This window comes from Cyprinodon tularosa, unplaced genomic scaffold (assembly GCF_016077235.1).
Source record: "Cyprinodon tularosa strain WSP-4 unplaced genomic scaffold, ASM1607723v1 ctg238, whole genome shotgun sequence".
In the NCBI taxonomy this organism is placed as follows: Eukaryota; Metazoa; Chordata; class Actinopteri; order Cyprinodontiformes; family Cyprinodontidae; genus Cyprinodon; species Cyprinodon tularosa.
The window spans coordinates 18,326-37,534 of NW_024038890.1; the positions used below are offsets into that span (position 1 = coordinate 18,326).

The 19,209-nt window shown below is 36.5% G+C and overlaps 1 protein-coding gene across 4 annotated transcripts in view; it reads right to left on the reverse strand.

The window, feature by feature from the left end:
• Positions 1 to 19,209, reverse strand: part of LOC119784956 (rasGAP-activating-like protein 1) — a 33,387-nt gene that overhangs the window by 9,211 nt on the left and 4,967 nt on the right. Inside the window, exons 3-15 of one of the 4 annotated variants that reach the window (XM_038287279.1) lie at positions 17,372 to 17,485; positions 17,071 to 17,132; positions 12,582 to 12,711; positions 12,056 to 12,137; positions 10,475 to 10,615; positions 7,286 to 7,377; positions 6,955 to 6,978; positions 6,726 to 6,825; positions 6,397 to 6,550; positions 2,285 to 2,349; positions 1,493 to 1,605; positions 753 to 945; positions 533 to 670 (exon numbers count right to left, since the gene is read on the reverse strand). In XM_038287279.1, coding sequence (XP_038143207.1) covers positions 533 to 670; positions 753 to 945; positions 1,493 to 1,605; positions 2,285 to 2,349; positions 6,397 to 6,550; positions 6,726 to 6,825; positions 6,955 to 6,978; positions 7,286 to 7,377; positions 10,475 to 10,615; positions 12,056 to 12,137; positions 12,582 to 12,711; positions 17,071 to 17,132; positions 17,372 to 17,485 — 1,408 coding nt within the window. Of the gene's footprint in view, positions 1 to 532; positions 671 to 752; positions 946 to 1,492; positions 1,606 to 2,284; positions 2,350 to 6,396; positions 6,551 to 6,707; positions 6,826 to 6,954; positions 6,979 to 7,285; positions 7,378 to 10,474; positions 10,616 to 12,055; positions 12,138 to 12,581; positions 12,712 to 17,070; positions 17,133 to 17,371; positions 17,486 to 19,209 lie in introns of all 4 variants that reach the window. The other 3 variants (XM_038287278.1, XM_038287282.1, XM_038287281.1) reach the window with 3 other exon arrangements.

Here is a 19,209-nt window from a genome sequence, read left to right on the forward strand (position 1 = left end):
AAGCCAATTAACCTAACAGTCATGTTTTTGGACTGTGGGAGGAAGCCAGAGTACCTGGAAAGAACCCATGCATGCTCAAGGAGAACATGCAAACTCCATGCAGAAAGACCGATCGAACCCGGAACCTTCTTGCAGCAAGGCAGCAGTGCTAACCACTGCGCCACTGAGCCGCCCGAAAAAGAAGGACTATTTTCACCATTTTACTTTCACTGCCCAGGCTTGTTGTTGGTCTATAACATAAATTTCCAATAAAATACATTCATTTTGTGATTTTATTGTGAGAAAATGGGAAAATGTTTGATTGATATGAATACTTTTCTAAAAGAATGGCTCTCGTGTCTCTCAGTTAAAAAGTTAAAAAGTGATACTACTCCAGATAATGTGCATTTTTTAGCCTCTCCTCCCTGCAGACGTCTAGGAAACCAACACTTTACTGTTTGCTTTTTTCTCACTTAAGTGTGATGTCTGGATATATTCTAAATATGCTACAAAATATTCATGTCCGTCCATATGTCAGTGCTCGCACTCCTACCTTGGCGAGTAGTAACAACGTTCTGCTTGTGCGTGTGTCAGCGTGCTGGTCTCTCAGCTGGAACAGCTTTGGCGTCAGGATAGCAGGAGCAAAGAAACGCAGGAAGAAGAACCCGCTGATGGCCAGGTATTTTACATCCTGGGTTTAGAAGAAAACATGTAGTGAGAATGATTTCCCAGAGGATCTCTCCCAGCGTTTCAATGCTTGGCTCCACACTGACCTCATTTTCAGGCTCTGTGAATTGTTCCTCGACTCTCTTGTGAAGTTGTTTGAAGGCCACTCTCATGACCGAAGGACACTGATCGACGGAGTTGACGATCGATTCGATGATGCTGCTTAAATAGGTCTGCAGCATCTCGACGCTGTAGTCCCGAACCTCTGCTTCTGACACTCCACTCTTAAATGAAATCCGTCTTCAGACCAAAAAGATTTGTTACAGAAAACAGACAGATTTATTTTTTATTAGAGTTGGTTGCAACACAAAGGAACTAAAGGCCTGTATCCCCTCTGTACACAAAACAGATGACCTCCTAGTTCTGGATAATTTCAACAGATGAAAGCAGCAGATATTAGAAAGATTCAGGAACACAGCTAGTTTGTGTCACACGGAAAATGTTAAACAGGATATAAATCAGGATGGAAAATGGGAAAAAAAGATTAGGGTAGGCATTCAATGCAGCCACAGAAGATGTTACATCCTGGATATCTCTCTCTCTCTCTCTCTCTTCAAATCAGAAATAGAGAGACATCTCTGGGGGATCATGGCTGTTGCCAAGCAACAATCCCTCCCTGTTTATAAAGTTCTTTTTTTAATTTAATGTATTTTAACTTTAATTTATACATCTTACTCATTAAAAACAACCTTTTAAACAGACGTTTGGCCCTATGAATCAGTTCCACAATTAGATTTTGGCATTAACAGTGTGATCCAGTATAATGTTTTACAGTAGATCTGTTTACCTTGTGCGGTTCAGGTCAATCTTACATGGGTCCAGCTCAATGTACTTCCTTTCATCAAAGATGCGATTGATGATGGGTTTCAACACTTCATGCAGATACAGCATGCCAACGGCCTGGCAGCAAGACAGTATAATTTACTCAGCGCTTTACATTTATATCACTGGAACAGGGTTCGTTCTAACTATGAGGAAGTCCTACAGATTCTCCAAAGTGCAGAAAGTTAACAGCATACATTGGGATGCAATAAATGTGCAATTACATTGCAGAGCCCAGCAAGAGCATTAAAACACCTTAAGCTTTTTTTTTATGGTCACAAAACAAAACAAACAAAAAAATATCTATATATATCTATATATATTATATATATATAGATATATATATAGATATATATCTATATATATCTATATATATATATATATTTTTATGTATGTGGTAGATAGACCAATGCAAATATGTTTTTTCAGGTTATGTACATTCCGCATCAATGGACAGAATTTTTACCAACTTCCAAATCTAAATAAACATTATGCAAACTTATTCAGCTTTGGATGGATGAACAATGGAGAGAAAACATGGTCTCATTGCAGTTCTGATGCAGTTCTGATTTTTCTCATTTTGAAAGTTTTAAGGTGTTATTAAGACTTTAAAAGGGCACTGCAATTTAGATAATAAATACCAAAACTGCAAACAGGGACTATAGTGTTGTTGTCATTAATCAAACACAAATATTGCATTCCAAACAAAATACAAAAGAAAAACTTTTGCATAAATAAAAAAAAAGGTTTTTCACACCTTCATGAATTGTTCCATGGCTTTGGAGGCAAGTGAGTTGGAGCGAAACAGGGTGTTTGGATCAGCTGTCAAAACAAAACAGAAAGGAAATTACTAAAGCAAAAATAGAAAGTATGTTGGACAGTTAATGAAGCAGTTGATTTGAGCCTAAAAAAATTAACAAAGGTTAGATTTGATTTTTGTTTCTCTTTTCCTCATCATTCACCTTTTTATACAAATCATGTTTTAGCTATTGGCTTGTATTTTTGCAAACTCGAAATTGTGTCCGTATAAAAAGAAAATCAGGTGTTCAGTGATACATTGAGGGACCATAGTGCAAGTAATAGCTGCACAATCTTTCAACAGGAACATGATAGAGCTGAAATAAAACCATCAAAAATAAAAAAAATTAAATCAAGAGCACAGCAAATTGCATGTCATTTCTAAATGTTTCTGTAGAAATAAAACCTCCTCATTCATTAATTGGCAAACAAAGAAAACAGCATGGTGTAATGAAGGACAGCAGCCTGACTTTGCTGCTTCATCTCTGTAAATCTTTTTAAGCTGCAGTAGTAAAACAGGAGTGACTGGAGTGTGTGTGGTCGTATAAAACATTTGAACCTACAAGAATGGCAGCACTGAATTTATTCCCACACCAAAGAGGTATAAAATATGCCTTTCTCACTTTGCCCCTAATTTTAATGTCTGCCTGTTTGCAGCATCTATTCCGGATCAAGCAGTGGCCAATTGAATCATGTGCAGTTGCTATGGAAACTTGGGTACTACACTTATTATCTTGAACTACACTGGCAGAGCTTGAAATCCAGAACACAACTCTGTGTGAAAATATCTCTGGGGTTTACAGTGCGGAGGCGAAAACATGACTAAACCAGACGTTGGACAAGCCACCAAAAGACTGTTGGGGTGTGTAAATGATTGCCATCAGGGTGGTAAATATAGTGCTGGTGGGCTTTTTACCGCCCACACGCAGACAATAACTGTGTTGTTCAGAGACCTTGATGTCAACCGGAGCAGCCTTTAGAGAGTCTGAGGAGCGAGAAGCACTAACAGTAAAAACACATTTTTCAGTCTGTGACCGAAAATGAAATACATTTAGAACAACAATTTGGAGGAGCATCGTTGAGATACAGTGCCAAGCTCGTTTCTTGGCACCATGGGAAAAAAACCTCACAATGAAATCATCTTTTATCTTAGTTGCATTAAACATTAAAAAATAATAAATCCTTTAAACACAACTACTTTTAGTTTAGTCTTTTCCCATAATGTTAAAGGCCCTTCTAGGGACGAGCATTTCAAATTAGCAACAGCTACAAATAGTCTTTGACATGTTAAATGTATATACTTGCTTCTATTAAATACATAAACAGAAGCACAGAGGGTGAAAAAATGAGAACTGAGTTTCAGAATACCGGTTGTTCAATACATTTCTTTTCTAAATCACCTGGTATTTCAGAAAGTTTATAACACCCTGCTCTTCAGCAAGGTGCCCAATGCTTTTGGAAAAGCAACAGGCTCACCAAATCACAGACCCTCCATCATACTTACAAGGGCCTAATCACCTATTTTGACCTTATAATTTTTTTAATCAGTAGTTCACTTATTAAATTATTGCGCCCTTTTGACAAATTGTACTTTATTAATATGTTTTGCACCTCGTTTTTCCCTAATATCTCCTAGACTAGAATAGCCAAGAGACTTAACAGCGAATCTATCTTGTGTGTTTTTTTCATAGTCATAGCATGTGATTAGGTCCCTTTAAAGTGGAATTTCCTGCCATGGTAACACTTATCTTTAATGCAAAATTAACCTTGTGTGTTTGTTAAATGTTCACTTCATCTGAAGAAAGCGTTGAGTCCCAGAAAAAAAAAAAAAAGATAAACTCAACATGTTTACATTAATGTGATGGTAGCAAAGGACAGGCTCTATTCCCGCCATCACTCCCATCCAGCAGGTTAGTGCGTCTGTCAAGTGTCAGGTTTCTCTTTTTAAGTTTGGCTGAGGGCCTGAGTGTGTCTGCCAGTTGTTGTTTGCTATGCTTATTTAATTAAAAAATACGACTATAGAAAACAGGCAGAAAAAACTGGAGGATATCAGAAAGGAACAGCAGGGATAAAGTGAAAGGAAAAGGGTGAGGGACAAGAGGACAAAGTGACACGGTGAGTAACCAAGGGAACAGATGGATGTTGGAGAAAACTGATTGGCTTAAAACTGCTGGGTAGGCGATCAACGACACAGGAACTCAAATAATAAAGAGCATTGCAGCTGGGTGAGGACCTGAAGTCAGGACCTGAGGGAACATCACTAATTAAGAAAGAAATGAACACACAGGGATCTAGACAGGACACCAGGGGAACAGTATTAGACAAAAGCTAATGACTGAAGCTAAAGAAGAATCTGAACCAATGATCTAAGAACGGAGCACAAGAACTAATAATCCGACATTAACATCTGAACAATGTACAATACACCATAGATTACAAGGAAAGTTTATAAAAACTTAAGATGATCTAAATTATATCAAGCTCTGCTGTCAGTCTAGTTCACTAACAAACAAAATGTTAGTTCCTGATTATCCTGGCACTTCTAATGGTTTTTATGGAAACTGATGGTACTCTTTGCTGCGCTTTTTTTCTATAAAGAAGCCATTGCCCAGAAATCTGACCTTTTATGTTAAAACGTGTGTGTTGGGATTTAGCTAAAACTAAAAGCTGCTGGGAAATCCGGTGTGAAAATTATCTTTTTTTCAGGTGTGTTTTTTGCCCGAACTAGAAAAGCCAACAAGAGTGAGCTCTTCCCAAAGCACTATCATCGTCGCCCTTTACACGTCGTTTGTAAAAGCCCACCTCATTTTTCCTTCCTCTTTTCCACCAAAAGAGGCGATTCCATCTATCATTCAAAAATAAATAAATAAATACTGCTGTTGAAAAATTTGCTAATAAATATTTTATTACATAAATAAATATCCCCATTAAATAAAACAAAATAAAAATGTTAAATTGTTTTTATCTTATTTTAATTACCGGTATATTATATTTCAAATAATTTTATTAATTCAAAGATTAATTAATTACATAATTTAATTCTTTATTTCATCATTTATCTCATAATGGAGTATTATTTTGTGACACTTTTTCTGTAAAGCTACTTTATGTATTCAGTGACTGTTATTTTTTAACTCCGTTTTTCATGTTAGGCTCCTGCAGGCCGTCAGTAAGTGTTGCTGCTTGTGTAACTTTTACCTTTTTTTAAGACACCAGGAACCAATGGTAAATGAACCACGGCCAACTGCTAATGTTGCTAAAGCTACAGCCACGTGAATGTGCAAATAAACATGTCAAATTCTTGAGTGTACACATAGGAGAAAAAAAAGAACTATGAAAAGGGGTCAGAATGATCTTTATATAGTTGATTTTTCTTCTAAAAATCATTTATTATCATTTCAAAGAAAATTTCAGAAGGACTGTATAAGTATATTACCAATTACTTCTCCTTTAAAAGTGACATTTTCTAGATTAAATTTTACCTCTACTAGACATTCTGCTCATTCTTCATGGTAAAATTCACTTGGCACCCCAAATCCAGCCTAGTGGCATTTGGATAAAAGCAAAGTGGGCCTCTGTTTACTGCATATTTTTACAACAGAAAAAAAAAAAGAAAGACATGGATCACTACGCAGAAGTGTCTAGAAACTACAATCCAGAGTAAACAGGGAAAAAATGCTTTATTTACATCAATTAAAGTCTTAGAGGTTCCAAAATTCTGCTAGTGGTCATTTAAAAACATTTAACATGTTTCTTTCCTTTCTAAATTAGTTGAAATTTGTTCTTGTGTAATATTTTTTTGCCGCTAAAAAAAATGTATGTATATATTGGCTTGAGGAACAAATAAATGTGACCAGTACATGTTATGTGTCTAAAGCCTAAATATGTATGTCTGAAAATACAGTTCAACCATAAAACAACAATCAAAAGACTGACTCATCCAAAGATTTTTCCAAAAATGAGTCAAAGCTGAGGATGTATAAAATATAACCCATTAATAGTGTTTGTTTGTGCTATTTCCCTGAAAACATATCCCTGACTATGAGATGTTTTCAACCAGTTTGTCCTTACTCGTATGGTTGACCTCTCTGGTATTTAGATAATCAAGGAACGGCACCACCAGTCCTTGTCCAAGGTAGATCTTCACCAGAGTCATTGCGACATCCTGCCTGCTCTCCACAGTGGTCACCTCCTCCAGCATGGTCAGGGCACTACTGTCTTCCACCTGATGAAAGGAAAACCTTCATTAAACACTGAGAAACACACCTTTGGGGGGAAAAAAACAGACGGAGGAACGAAATGCAACGCATGGAGAAGTGTCTTTGGTCATGATGGGGGTGAACGAATGAATATCCGTGATGAGGACGAGCTGCGATGCTGACCTCTGTGGGGGAGATTACCGACTCAACCAGCAGTTCAATGAGTGGCTGGTAGTATGTAGACGGCAGGATCCGGTCCTCCACCAGACGCACCTTCAGGCGCAGCGCTCCCAGCTTGCCGCTGAGAACAAATGAGAGCAAAAGATTTAACTCAACAACTGGGAATAATCTCTTGCACTTACCCCAAACTAAATCAAGTCTCTTTATTGAATATATTTAAATTCGTAGATGAATTTTCCTTTTATCATACCTGTACAGAGAACCGTAAGACACCCTAAACAAAGCCAAAGAAATCATGAGACAACTCTTAATAAGTCTGCAAATTTCACCTAATGTGACATCTCTTCTGCATTTTATTACGCCCTTTGTTCTTAAATGATCTTAAGGAACACATGCTGTCCGAGACCTGACCCTCCGCCTGTGACTCTTCATTTAAATGCATGAAAGAAAGCATGGAAGTGAGCAACCATCTGTCCTTCTGTGCATGTAAAATAAAAAAAAAAGCATACTAAAAGCTAAATACTTTAGGTGTGCACACATAAAATAGCCTCATTGCAATAAAACACGCCCATAATTCTCACCCAGCATCAGCCTCATTGTTTCCCAGGGGCAGCAAACGAAACCAGCCCTCCAGCAGAGGTGTCTTGTGCAAACAAGCAAAAGGGATTTCCACCTGTGAAGAGAGAGAGAACAAACAGGGATGCGACTTCTGCCTAGAACACAGGTTGCAGTGTTGTGATGAGAAATTTCTAAGATTTGACACGTTACAAAGACAAACTTCAGTGTGGGATCGACAGACCAATAGAAGTGCATACTGTAGTGGGAGGAAAAGAATATTTTAAAAAGTCTTTTGATTAAAAAGTTTTAATCAAAAAAATACAACAAAATACTGACCCAAGAGGATGTGGAGTACTTCAAGCAAAATGTGACTATAAGCTGCAAAATCTGATTCACATATTTTAGAGCCAATGAGAAAAGAAAAAAAAGCACATGAAACAGCTGCAAACCCATTAAGACATGACCTTGTTCCAAAACTAACAGATTAGGCAAGGAAAACATTATTTAGAGAAGTGACTCTTTGGTCCTAGTGAATAATGAAGCAGCTGCAGGGATTGAGAACTGAAGGAATCAGATGGGAGCGCACCCACAAGACTCACTATATAATTCTGATTATAAAAGCAAAGTGGCAAGTAGAAAGCTTTTAGTCAAATAAAGCTTTACACAGTCCATTTTGTAAAAACCTACCCATTGTGAAACATGGCGATAACAGCATTTTGCTGTGGAGATGCTTATTTGAACATGGACATTGAGTTGGTCAATGGGAAGAGGGAGAGAGCTAAAAAGTAGACATTTTAGAGCAGATATGTCAAGCTGGGGTCCGTTTCATAAAGCAGGTTTAACAAACTCAGACTCAAATCTTCAACTCTGAATTGGTTTAGCCTAAAGTCGGGAACTCTGAGTTTTCGATTTCACAAAAGCTGCTATAAGTTAGTTTAATCAACTGTGAGTAGGTCCACTCAGAGGTGAACACCTGCGTAACAAGTATGAAAAGCCATTATCAGTGGAGCACCAATTCAATTAGTCACCATGGCAACAGAAATTTGCAATTTCCAACCACTAGAACTAGAGGTTTTAGTGCAAAAATGAAAAAATAAATGGGGAATGTGTTAAAAAGAACAAGCAACAGTGCTACAGCTGCAAAGGAGAGGAAGATGGCGAAGAAGAATATTGTAGGTTTATATGAAGTTTACTATGGCAGGCCGTTTTTACATTTATTAAAAGCACTCTCCTCCCTGTTGTTCCATTTGTAGATCACTTAAAAGGAATTATTTCTGGTCAAAATGACATTCGTAGTCAGAACTAGAGGTGGATAGTTAATAATTACATTAATTCAGTTACATTTGTTGAGTTACTTTGAAAAAAAAAAATACTTTTAGGAGTAGTTTTACACCCTTGTACTTTTAACTCTTACTTGATAAAATATCAGTAAAATTTCTGGCTACCCCATCCATTGGCAGTAACTTTAGTTAATGAAAACAAGCTTGTTCTAAATAAATATGCACCATTAAAGGACAGATGTTCCTATTATTTTGTACTAAAGGCTTAATGATTTGTTTGTTTTTTATTTCATCTTCTGAATCTGCTGTTATGTGGAGCTTAAGTGAAAATACAGTAAACAGTATCCCTTTTGTTACATATTACAATTACTGATTTTTTTAAGTTTTATAACTAAAAAAATATAAAATCACTTTTTATGATCATGGTTATGAGTAGATCAGTTACTTTAGTAGCTTTTTATTAGGTTTTTGTTCTTACTTTTGTAATTTCTTCAAATGTTACTTTTTACTTTTACCTGAGTAAACATCTGATGAAGTCTTGATAGTCTTACCATTTTTGGTAAGTGTACTCACTGCTTGTCAGAACTGTGATAAAAGATTTTCTAAACTAGATTTTTCCCGGAAAAACTGAATTTCAGAAAGTAAAAGACAACATTCTATTAGTAAGAATTAAGTTTTATATATGTAGAAATGTTTACATATTTTAAGTGGCCATTTTGACATTTATCAGCTTGACTGTTTATGGAATAATTTATTATTTAAATGGCCCTTCCCAGTCAAATGCTACCAGAATGGCAGCCCACTTCCCTGCGACTCCCAGCAAAATCCCCTCCAACTTCTAGCCACTGGTCTTCTCCTTGCCGTGCATTTTTTTTCACTCTGACTGGACCCTTTCATTGAATTACAGGGTCTGACCAGGAGATGACGCTTCTCTTTAGATCTTAATATCCACAAATCATGACTGAAAGAATATTTTATTACAAAGATTGATGTTTAAAAATGAATTGTAGGGGACCAGCCAAGGGTCCATCAAGGAGAGTGGGGAAATTTTGAATGGCTACTAATGTATGATATCTGAAATACATTTCTTCCTAAATAAAATAATACAAGTTATGACCGGTACTCTGAGTTTACTGAAAGAAACTGTTATCTTGGGGGAGAATGTTACTATGGTAACAGAAACAGGTTGAAGAAACTCCCTTGGAAAAACTGAAAACTCAGAGTTTACCTGATTTCAGGTTTAAAAAACTGAGTTTTCAATAAACCTGTTTTGTGAAACAGACACCTGAAAGCCTGCAAAACCCAAGCAGCGGGCAAAATAATTTAATATTTCTGTTACCACTCTGGCTGGGTGAACCAGTAAACTACACAGCCCTCACATAAATGACAAAACATATCCTATTATCCAACGTAGCAGACGGTAGTGTTGATGTTTGCAGAAGTTGAATGCAGCAAACAAATTCATGGTGCTTTTGGTTAAATCATGTAGCACAGAGTCAGCCTTACAAGGTAACATAGTTTAATTTTGCTCCTAGAGTCCTCCAGAGCTTTGGTGATACAGACCTGAAGAAAAACCTATTTTGAGTGATGAAGATGAGTCAGACGATGCACAGAGGCTGTCTTGACTCATTGAGCTCCCATTGCTCAAGATATAACACCAAACTTTAATAAACATGTTGCCAGGAAACAATGGTAAGCATGCACCACAAATAAAACAGCATGAAGTGTAGGGTAAAAGAATAAAACTATATGTGTGATATATTCATTTTCTTCCATTATACAAGTATGCATTCTTTTTTCTTGGTCTAATCCAAAAAAATATATTACAACACACTGAGATTTGTGGTTGTAATACCTAAAAATGTAATAAGGTTCAGCCGTAATGGATTTAGTGACATAGTGGATTTTTTTTAAAAATCAACATATCCTAACCTTTCCCAGAAAGTCATTTTTTCCCACCATGTCCCAGTCCCAGACCTCCACAGTCACAGTCCCCTCCTCACTCAGCTCCTCTGCATCCAGCTCCAGCTCCAAGGTTTCTCCCCAGTGAGGGAAACGGGTCTTCTTGATAATCTATAACCAGGATTTGGAAAAACTGTAAGAAATCCCAGCGTGGAGGTTGATAGGAGAAAATCTACAAAATTGAAATGACAAATTTCAACAAACTGTTTGTATCAGTAGATATTTTAATTTTAATTTTTCTGACAGAGAGCAGATTTTTTTGTTCCATTTTCTTACAGCAAAGTCCTGAAGCAGCAAAGCAGCCCCTTGACCATCACACTACCACCAACATGTTTCATCTTGAATATGATGGGGGTATTTTTTAAATCCTATTTTTTTTTTTGTAAGGGACAAGATATTAACCAAAGTTCTGCTTCTGTCTTTTCAGTTCATAACAATTTCTTAAATGTTGAAAGAATCATCATGATCTGCAGTTGTTGTTTTTCATGCTTTTAGACACCATTTTTGCCCAGTCTTCTTAATTCTGGATTATAAATGTTCAAATTAACTTAAGTAAATAATTTGAAAATAAAACGTTAAACGTAATTTTATTTATAACTTAAATTAAATGCACATTCACAACCCTGTACCCATTTCTCCTCGTGCACACTCTGTTTAATAGTTGCTGTTTACATCACTCATAAAAGCTTACTTTCCCCCCCAACACATTTAACATTTTCCACCATGTCAGACTCTCCAGACTTAGTGAAAATGGGTATGAGCACGTAGGACGGCCTGACGTAAACATATCACCAGAATGATTGACAATTAGGAGGACCACTTATTTTGATGATTCACCCAGAAAAAGAACATCCTCCACTATATCTATATAGCAACAAAATGAGCAACCTCAGGTCCTTAATGTTATGTCAAAAAATCCAGTTCTGACTTTTAAATTAAAGTATTTTTGTGAATGCTTTTAATGTAGAAATCTGACATTGCAAAATTGATTTCAGAAGCTTTTACTAAAGTAAAAGAAAAAACAGTCTTGGAGATCTAATAGTAATTTTATTCATGAGTCAAAAGATGCAGCTGAGATCTCTCTCAAAACTACAATGTTAAACTTTATTTAATTTAACATTTAAAAAATTTACTAATTGAGCAAGTTTGGAAAAGAAAATGTAGTTTGACAGGTTTATTTTCAATATTATTGAAAAGTCAAAAATCAAGCTTTAACTGAATATAAAAAAAAAATATCAATCAATTTTGATAAGAAAAAAACTAGGACGCATTTGCTTCCATAGATGTGAGAATTTCTCTGTTAAACATTTAAATGTGATTGATTATCCATCTTATTATTGTGAAAAACTGGTGACAACTGTAATAAGGCAACTACTTGTTCAAAGGGGTCTGCTGTTGATCCTTTATCTATAACTTTAATCATGTATAAAAGTGTGTCATGTGATCCTTTACCATGTAAAAATAAAATTTCTAATGGATTATTAACCCGATATAAAACCTTTTGGTTTAGTGAATTTCATGTTTCATGTTCATGGCAGATGATGAGCTCACCGAGGTCTCTGCACTGTGGTTGTTGAATATAACTCTTCCAAAAGGATCCGATGTTCCAGAAATGTCTCTTGGAGCCAAGTCTCTGTGGATATCAGCATACCAGAACAGCACTAGTGAAGAAAACTCTCAATCTAAACCAATTATCCTTTTTTATTCTAATCATCTTGGTTCATTTAGTGGTAAGTTGTTTTTTCAGACTACACTAAGAGCTACTGTATCTGAGCTTGGTGGAAAACCAGTGTCAAATCCTGATTGACAGATTTATTAGCGTCTGAGAGATTGGGACGCAGATGGGGCAGTGAGTGGGGTGATGGTGGCAGAGTGATTCAGAATGAAGTGAGTGTGATGGTGAGAAGGTTTTATCACAAGATGAGTGGTGCTTTAGCAAGACACTTTGCCCCAGAAACCAACTATGGTGAAGATTATATGGCTTTTCTTTTACAAATTATTGCATAAAGTTACATTTTGTCAATTGAGATCCTTCTGCTGACATTAGCATCCTCACAATTAATAGTTTTTATTTTACCTGGCTTCGATGACCTGGCACCGTAAGCTGCTCTTCTTAGTGTCCCTGAGGAGCTCTAGACTCAGGTGGATCTCTCCTTGAACTTCCTCATCGGGATCAACCCTCGTCAGGTTCATCCAACTATCGAGCCCTGAAAAGAGCAAACAGACAGATGCTGATTTTTACAGAAATCTGCAGCAAGGCAGCAGACGGATGTAAAAAAATATCCATAAAGTCTTTTGCAAAAGTATGAATACTTTTTAAATATGTTACAGCTACACAGGAAATTGATATGCCAGAGCAACACAGAGTAATGTACAATTAGGTCTAAATTTGAACAAAGGAAAGAAAATGTTTGCTCGTTAATATTATATCATTAGTCTTAAGCAATTTCTTCCTTTCAAGCCTTGAAGATCTAGAGACATAACTGTTGCCCCTCTTTAACAAAACAGCTAAAACTTCACTGTAATTGTTGTACAGAAGTATTACCACAGGATCACACTGCTCTCACTATGTTTTACAGTGGGGAATGTGTCTCATGGGGAATCATATCCTGCCCCATATGGTGTATGTATACCTTTAACAATTCCAAATTAAGATTTTGTAAACAGAATAGCTTGCAAATAGCAAACATGGCATGTACAATCAGCAGGTGTGTTGTAGGTGATCTATAGTGGTTAAAACATGCACAACCGGATTGACCCGGTTGAATGAGGAAATTGCGCGTTCTACTGGCAGTTTGGAGGAGCAGTGTTGCTAAAAAAGAAAACTGTTGTTTGAAGCCAAGGAGTTGGAGCTAATTATGATCATTACAAACAAAACTAATAATAAAGTATAATATTTATAATAGGCTTAACATACAAAAATTGTTGCACAAAGTAAAAAAAAAGAAAAGATTTAAAACATTAAAACAAAAAAAAGTTTAAGTATGATTTACGTTAATGTATTATAAAACCTGGAAATGCTGATTTTATCAGCTTCCCCTCCAATCCCAGTCTGCAAAACAGCTCAGGAAGGAGTAACAGCTTAGGAGGTTAAGCTCTAAACAGCTGAAATTATCCTCACTAAATGCTCACAACAGCAGCTTCATCCGAAATATTGCAAACTAACATTCAATGCAATCCTTAGACTTGTATTCCAAATTACAAAAAAGTACCTTAACTTTTGATGCTGAACTTATCACTATTTAGGTATTGTCCAAAGCAGATCAAGTATTTTAGATATGAGGAAATAAAGTCACTGGTGGAGGTTACATTACATTGCTTTCTGTTTTGTTGAGCTGTTGACAGGTCTGATAATAGAACTATGATCCTGTAGCATCTCATACACACACACACACACACACACACACACACACACACACACACACATACATACATACATATATATATATTTTTTATTTTATTTTCTTCTGCTTTTCATTTGTTTTCATTTTAAATGCAAGTTTCATAAAAACAATGTTTCATTCTGGCACAAAATCTTGTTCCAGAACTTGTTTTACATGTTTCCTCAGAGAGCCATATCTGGGACATCAGCCAGACCAAGAGATAAAAGAACTTCCCCGACAGAGCACTAGTCTGTGTTTCACTGTGAAAACAAACAAATGCCTTCTGGCCTAAACAAAACTAGTGTTAGAATGAAAAAACATTTTCACAAACTGACATGCCTTCATTTTCACGTCATGGGGTTTAAAGGAAGCAACTTTCTTCTGTATAGTACTTCCCACTTCCTGTTGCAGAGCCAGGTCCCCTTTTACTGCTTTGCTTGTTTCTTTACATCTTAGCTAGGCTCCATTTACTACATCTGTAAAATAAAATATATTGTTTCATTATTCCAGTAGTGTGTTTTAAGACCTTGCTTTGTTCTTGTTGTTTGTCTAGACATTGTTTGCATTCATTTTTGTACCTTATCTTAAAATTGTGTGTTTTTTCTGCCACTGTAGCACCATGAGCTATGTTTTTGGTATCAGATCTCTATTTTCCTTTCAGTCTGTTATCTACCTGCGAACTATAAATTCCAGACTGGAGCTGCTTTAAGTAATGATGTTGGTGAATATCGCCACATGCTTGACTCCACATTATCAATGTCATTCTACCGTGTTTGTTGCAAACAAATGGTAAGTTTCTATACAGCTGTCATGCTAATTTTGAGCAAACTTTTAAAATGTTTTTAAAAGAAAAAAAATAGGGCCTTTCCAATCTACTGTTGTTTAAGTGAATAAACTAAGCTACGCAAACCGTAATCCCTTCAGAAGTTGCGTTTGCACATGGGAGGAATAAACTGGAAGCACAGGTTGAAAACAAGCATTATTAGGACATCTGGGAAAAACTGAGAGAGGTTTTCAGGAATGTGCATTGTTAAATGTTTTGTCATTTCAACTAGCACTAGCAATGTTGCATGGTGTCAGGAGACATACAGAATATCAAGAAATATGCTGACAGCGGAAACAGTTTATTAGGCATTTCAGGAACACCTTCGCGACTTCTGTTTCCATGTCCCATTTCAAGCTTTAACTATTTTTTGGAAGAGCAAAACAAGACAAAAAAATCCACCTTAAGCTAGTATAAAGACTTTATTAAGGAAGTTATTTAACATCTGCCATTTTAATCAACATTTTCGAATGTTTTTCCTCAAAGTGTGCAGAAAAAAACCTTAATAGAAATATAATTAGGGATGTTTGAATCTGATTTCAATATCAGATATCAGTCTGATATCAGGCAAAAAAGGAATATCGAAATATATCAGTCTTGCCCTAAAAGCTCCAATATTGGCAGACTGATAAAAACACAATGCTTCTGTCTAAGGTTTGTAGCCTGTTGGATTACAAAAATTGAAAAGGCTTGTGGGGACATCTCTGAACAACTGTTGATGCCAACTATCTATCCGTCTACTGGAAGTATAGCCAGTTTTGAAACAATGGTATTTTTATACTGAAGTTGAACTGACACCCTCGACTGGACTGTAAACACCTCCTCACTGAAAAGGGCACAGAAGCTCATCTACTTCCTGCGGAGGATGAGGAGAGCCCACCTGCCCCCACCCATCCTCACCACCTTCTACAGAAGCACCATAGAGAGCTTTCTGACCAGCTGTCTCACTGTGTGGTGTGGAGGCTGTAGCGCCTCAGACTGGAAGAAGGTGAGAAGAGTGGTGAGAACAGCAGAGAGGATCATGGGGGCTCCTCTTCCCTCCATTAAAGACATTTCATCCCATCACTGCGTATTCCGAGCCGTTAACATCATCAATGACCCCTCACCCCCCACTATGGACTGTTCTCCCTGCTGCCTTCAGGGAAGAAACTTCAAAGCATCCGATGCAGGTCCAGCAGATTCCAGAATAGTTTCTTCCCTGCTGCCATTAGACTGCTGAATGTTGTATAAATTAGGTTATAAAAGAAAAAAAAAAGGTGGGGGTTGCAATGATAGCGTTTTCAAAGTTGGAAAGAAAGTCCTGTGGATTGTTTTTTAACTTTTTCGGAAAATCTTGGAATTTGCTCCATACCGTGCATCAGGGAAACCATGACACTGTAGGTTTATCATTGATCCTTAAAGAACAACTAAGACAGACACCAACTGCTGCAGAATATAAAAAAAAAATTCAAACTGTCTATGCATGCCTTGTCTTTACTTTTCTTCATTTATTTTGTATAAAGCAGGTGATGCATGAATAAATAGTGATATACCAACAGTGGCCATCATGCTGACTCAAATTCTACCAACTTCCTCATTTCCTTGCTTCTGATACATCTTTGTTCACATTGGTTTCACCTGTCAGTGGTCATAATGCTTCGCCTGATTGATGTTTGTGGGGTGATGGATGGAAACAAAATTATGAAGCGGCTCTAGCAGCTACCCTATCACCTGTCAGGTTAGTTGGTTGTGTTGAGATTGATTTTCAATTATTCGGAAACATAAAAACAAGAGAAAAACCAATGAAATCAAGGCCAGGCTGTGAGAAAAATCCAGCGAGGGAGTCAGTGACTCACAGCCGCCATGTAGCAATGACTCACTGGAACGAAGGCCATGCCAGGTGGCTCTCAACAGCACCGTTTCTGTATGCAGCAAACATAACATGATAAACTAAAGCATTACAGAGAAACTACTGCGCTATCAAAGGGTTTCATGTTTATATGCCATATGGTTAGCCAAGACGTTACAGAAGGTGCAAGAGTTGACGCTGGGTAAACCCTGGGACTTCAAAGGGAAGATTTTCTGACAGGGAACCAGGCCTTTTACGGCATAAGGCGGTTTGAATGCAATTGCTGGTCTATTGGTTTATGATGCAAAAAAATAAATAAAACCCAACGGCTGCAGAGGCCATATATTAGAGTGATTAATCAACATGAATAAATGAAATTAACTGTGGGAGGGTACACCAATAAACATTCCCAGACTAAAAACCGACATTTGACTCCTCAGTATCTTGGGAAATCCATGTATGTTTAACCTTTGACCTCTAATCATGTTCTACACTGATTCCAGGATGAGGCTTATTATGTTATCAGTCATACCTTTAGCTTGAGATCCGATAGCTTCTTTGCTCAGTGTGATTTTTCCAATAACATCATCGTGTCTGCAAAGCAGGAATAAAAATTACATAATGAAATAAAATTACAATTAATCAAAGCTGTAAGGTAAATAAAAATCCCAGCCCTAATAGTCCAAAAGAAATGATTACAAAAACATAAGCTTGATCTACAAAACCTTTGCCTGATGTTTAATCATTCAGAAGTTTATCTAAACTTGCATTTCATGATTAAACCCTGCCTGACATGAGGATACTTAAGAATGAACTATATCTAAAGCTGTTACCCAATAGTGTCTTCGTCCATTACAAGAAACGACAGTGAATGAAAGCCCATTGGGAGGTGCAACGTGTACTCTTCACCCCAGAAAGGATTGAGATTCTTCCACACTGTTGCCGTCCTGCAAAGAGAGGTTCAAAACATCTGCTGAGAAATTAACACTGAAATCTTTTACATTAATGTCTGAATATTGTAACTCTAACTTCTAAAGTACTGTTCAAATATATTCACATTCCTTAAACCACGATCTTGGATGTATTTGATTGTATTGTTGAAGCAGAAGGAAAATAACATATGGCCTTCTATGCTTTACAAAAATGAAATCTGCAACCTAGCTTTCTTGGGCTGTGATTGCAGCTACAAGTCATTTGGATCATTTGCAAATTTTCACATTTAGAGCTTAATTTATTTGCCAATTATTAAAAAAATTATATAATCATTACTAAGATTTTGAGGATTTGATGGAGAGGATCTGAGGACATCAAGTTCCAAGGCACATTTTCTCAGCTGGTTTTAGATCAAGACTTTGTCGTTTAAATCTTAGAGGAACTAAAAGTAGATGTAATAATAATTTATTTAGCATATTATTTTTAAATAATTTATACCATCAAACTGTACAATTGATAATTAAATCATATATTGTCTATGTAGCTTCAAGAATGGCTCTTAATAGTGACAAATATCACTTTTAGAAGCTTTTGAGTAGTTTTTTTAATGTGTATTTGATGGAATTTAAAGAACAATAGAAATGTTTTTTGTATCCACTTTTTTATCATTAGCTTAGAAATTATTCTTTTATTTTTTCGTTATTTTTTTTTTTACATCAAATAATATCCTATGGAAGAAAATGTATGCTTCATCTTTATTAAATATTTTATGTTTTTCTTTAGCTTAAAATACAAAACCTGTTGCTTGTTTGAAACGGCAACAGATTTCAGCTCTAAATGACCTTTTCTCAGCCAGACATGGGGCAAAATGGATGTTTGGATTTTAAAGGTTGCAGACCCCCGGTTTAGATAAAAGAATATGGATATTAGATTTCCTCCATTCCATAAAAAAGAGAACCTCCATCTTAGTCTTATGTCTTCTTGAACCTATATAAGCTTGTCTTTCAAGATTGCTCTCTGTGCAGCTCAACTCTTACCAACTTCCTTATATATTGAAGAAAAGCATCCATGCAGTGACAGCATGATGCTGCCACCACCATGTTTCACTGGGGAGTGAGTATGTTCAGGTTAATGTACAGTGTTATTTATACACCATACAGACCATTTAGGATGTGAAGTTAAATAATATTCTCATCTGACCAGAGTAATTTTTAAACATGTTTTCAGTGTCCTCCACATAGCTTGTAGCAAACAGCACACTAGATCTCTCCTAGCTTTCTTTGAAAAAGCTCTTTGTTTAGGCCACACTTCAAAATTAGTTTTGCTGTCATCAGCTTAAGCTGTAGATCTCTACAGTTTCTTCAGACTTACCCACGACCTCTTGGCTACTTCTCTGAGTAATGTTCTCTTTACTGAGCCTTTCAGTTCAGGTTAAAGGTCATGTCTTGGTATATTTGCACTCCATTTTTTCATTTATCAGATGATAGATTGAACAACGCTCTATCATGAGATTTTCAAAGTTAAGAATATTGTTTTTTTAGCCAAACCCTGACATAATAATGATCCAAGAGAAGCCAACAGCAGAAATTATGTAGAGGAAAAATACAAAAAAGGCTTTACGAGAGAACTGAAGTAACAATTTCAAGAAACACAATATCCCGTTAAAGATGAAATAACAGGTTAAAATCAGCCGCAAGCAGGAACTTGACAAAGCTGGATGGAATGATCTGACAAAGAG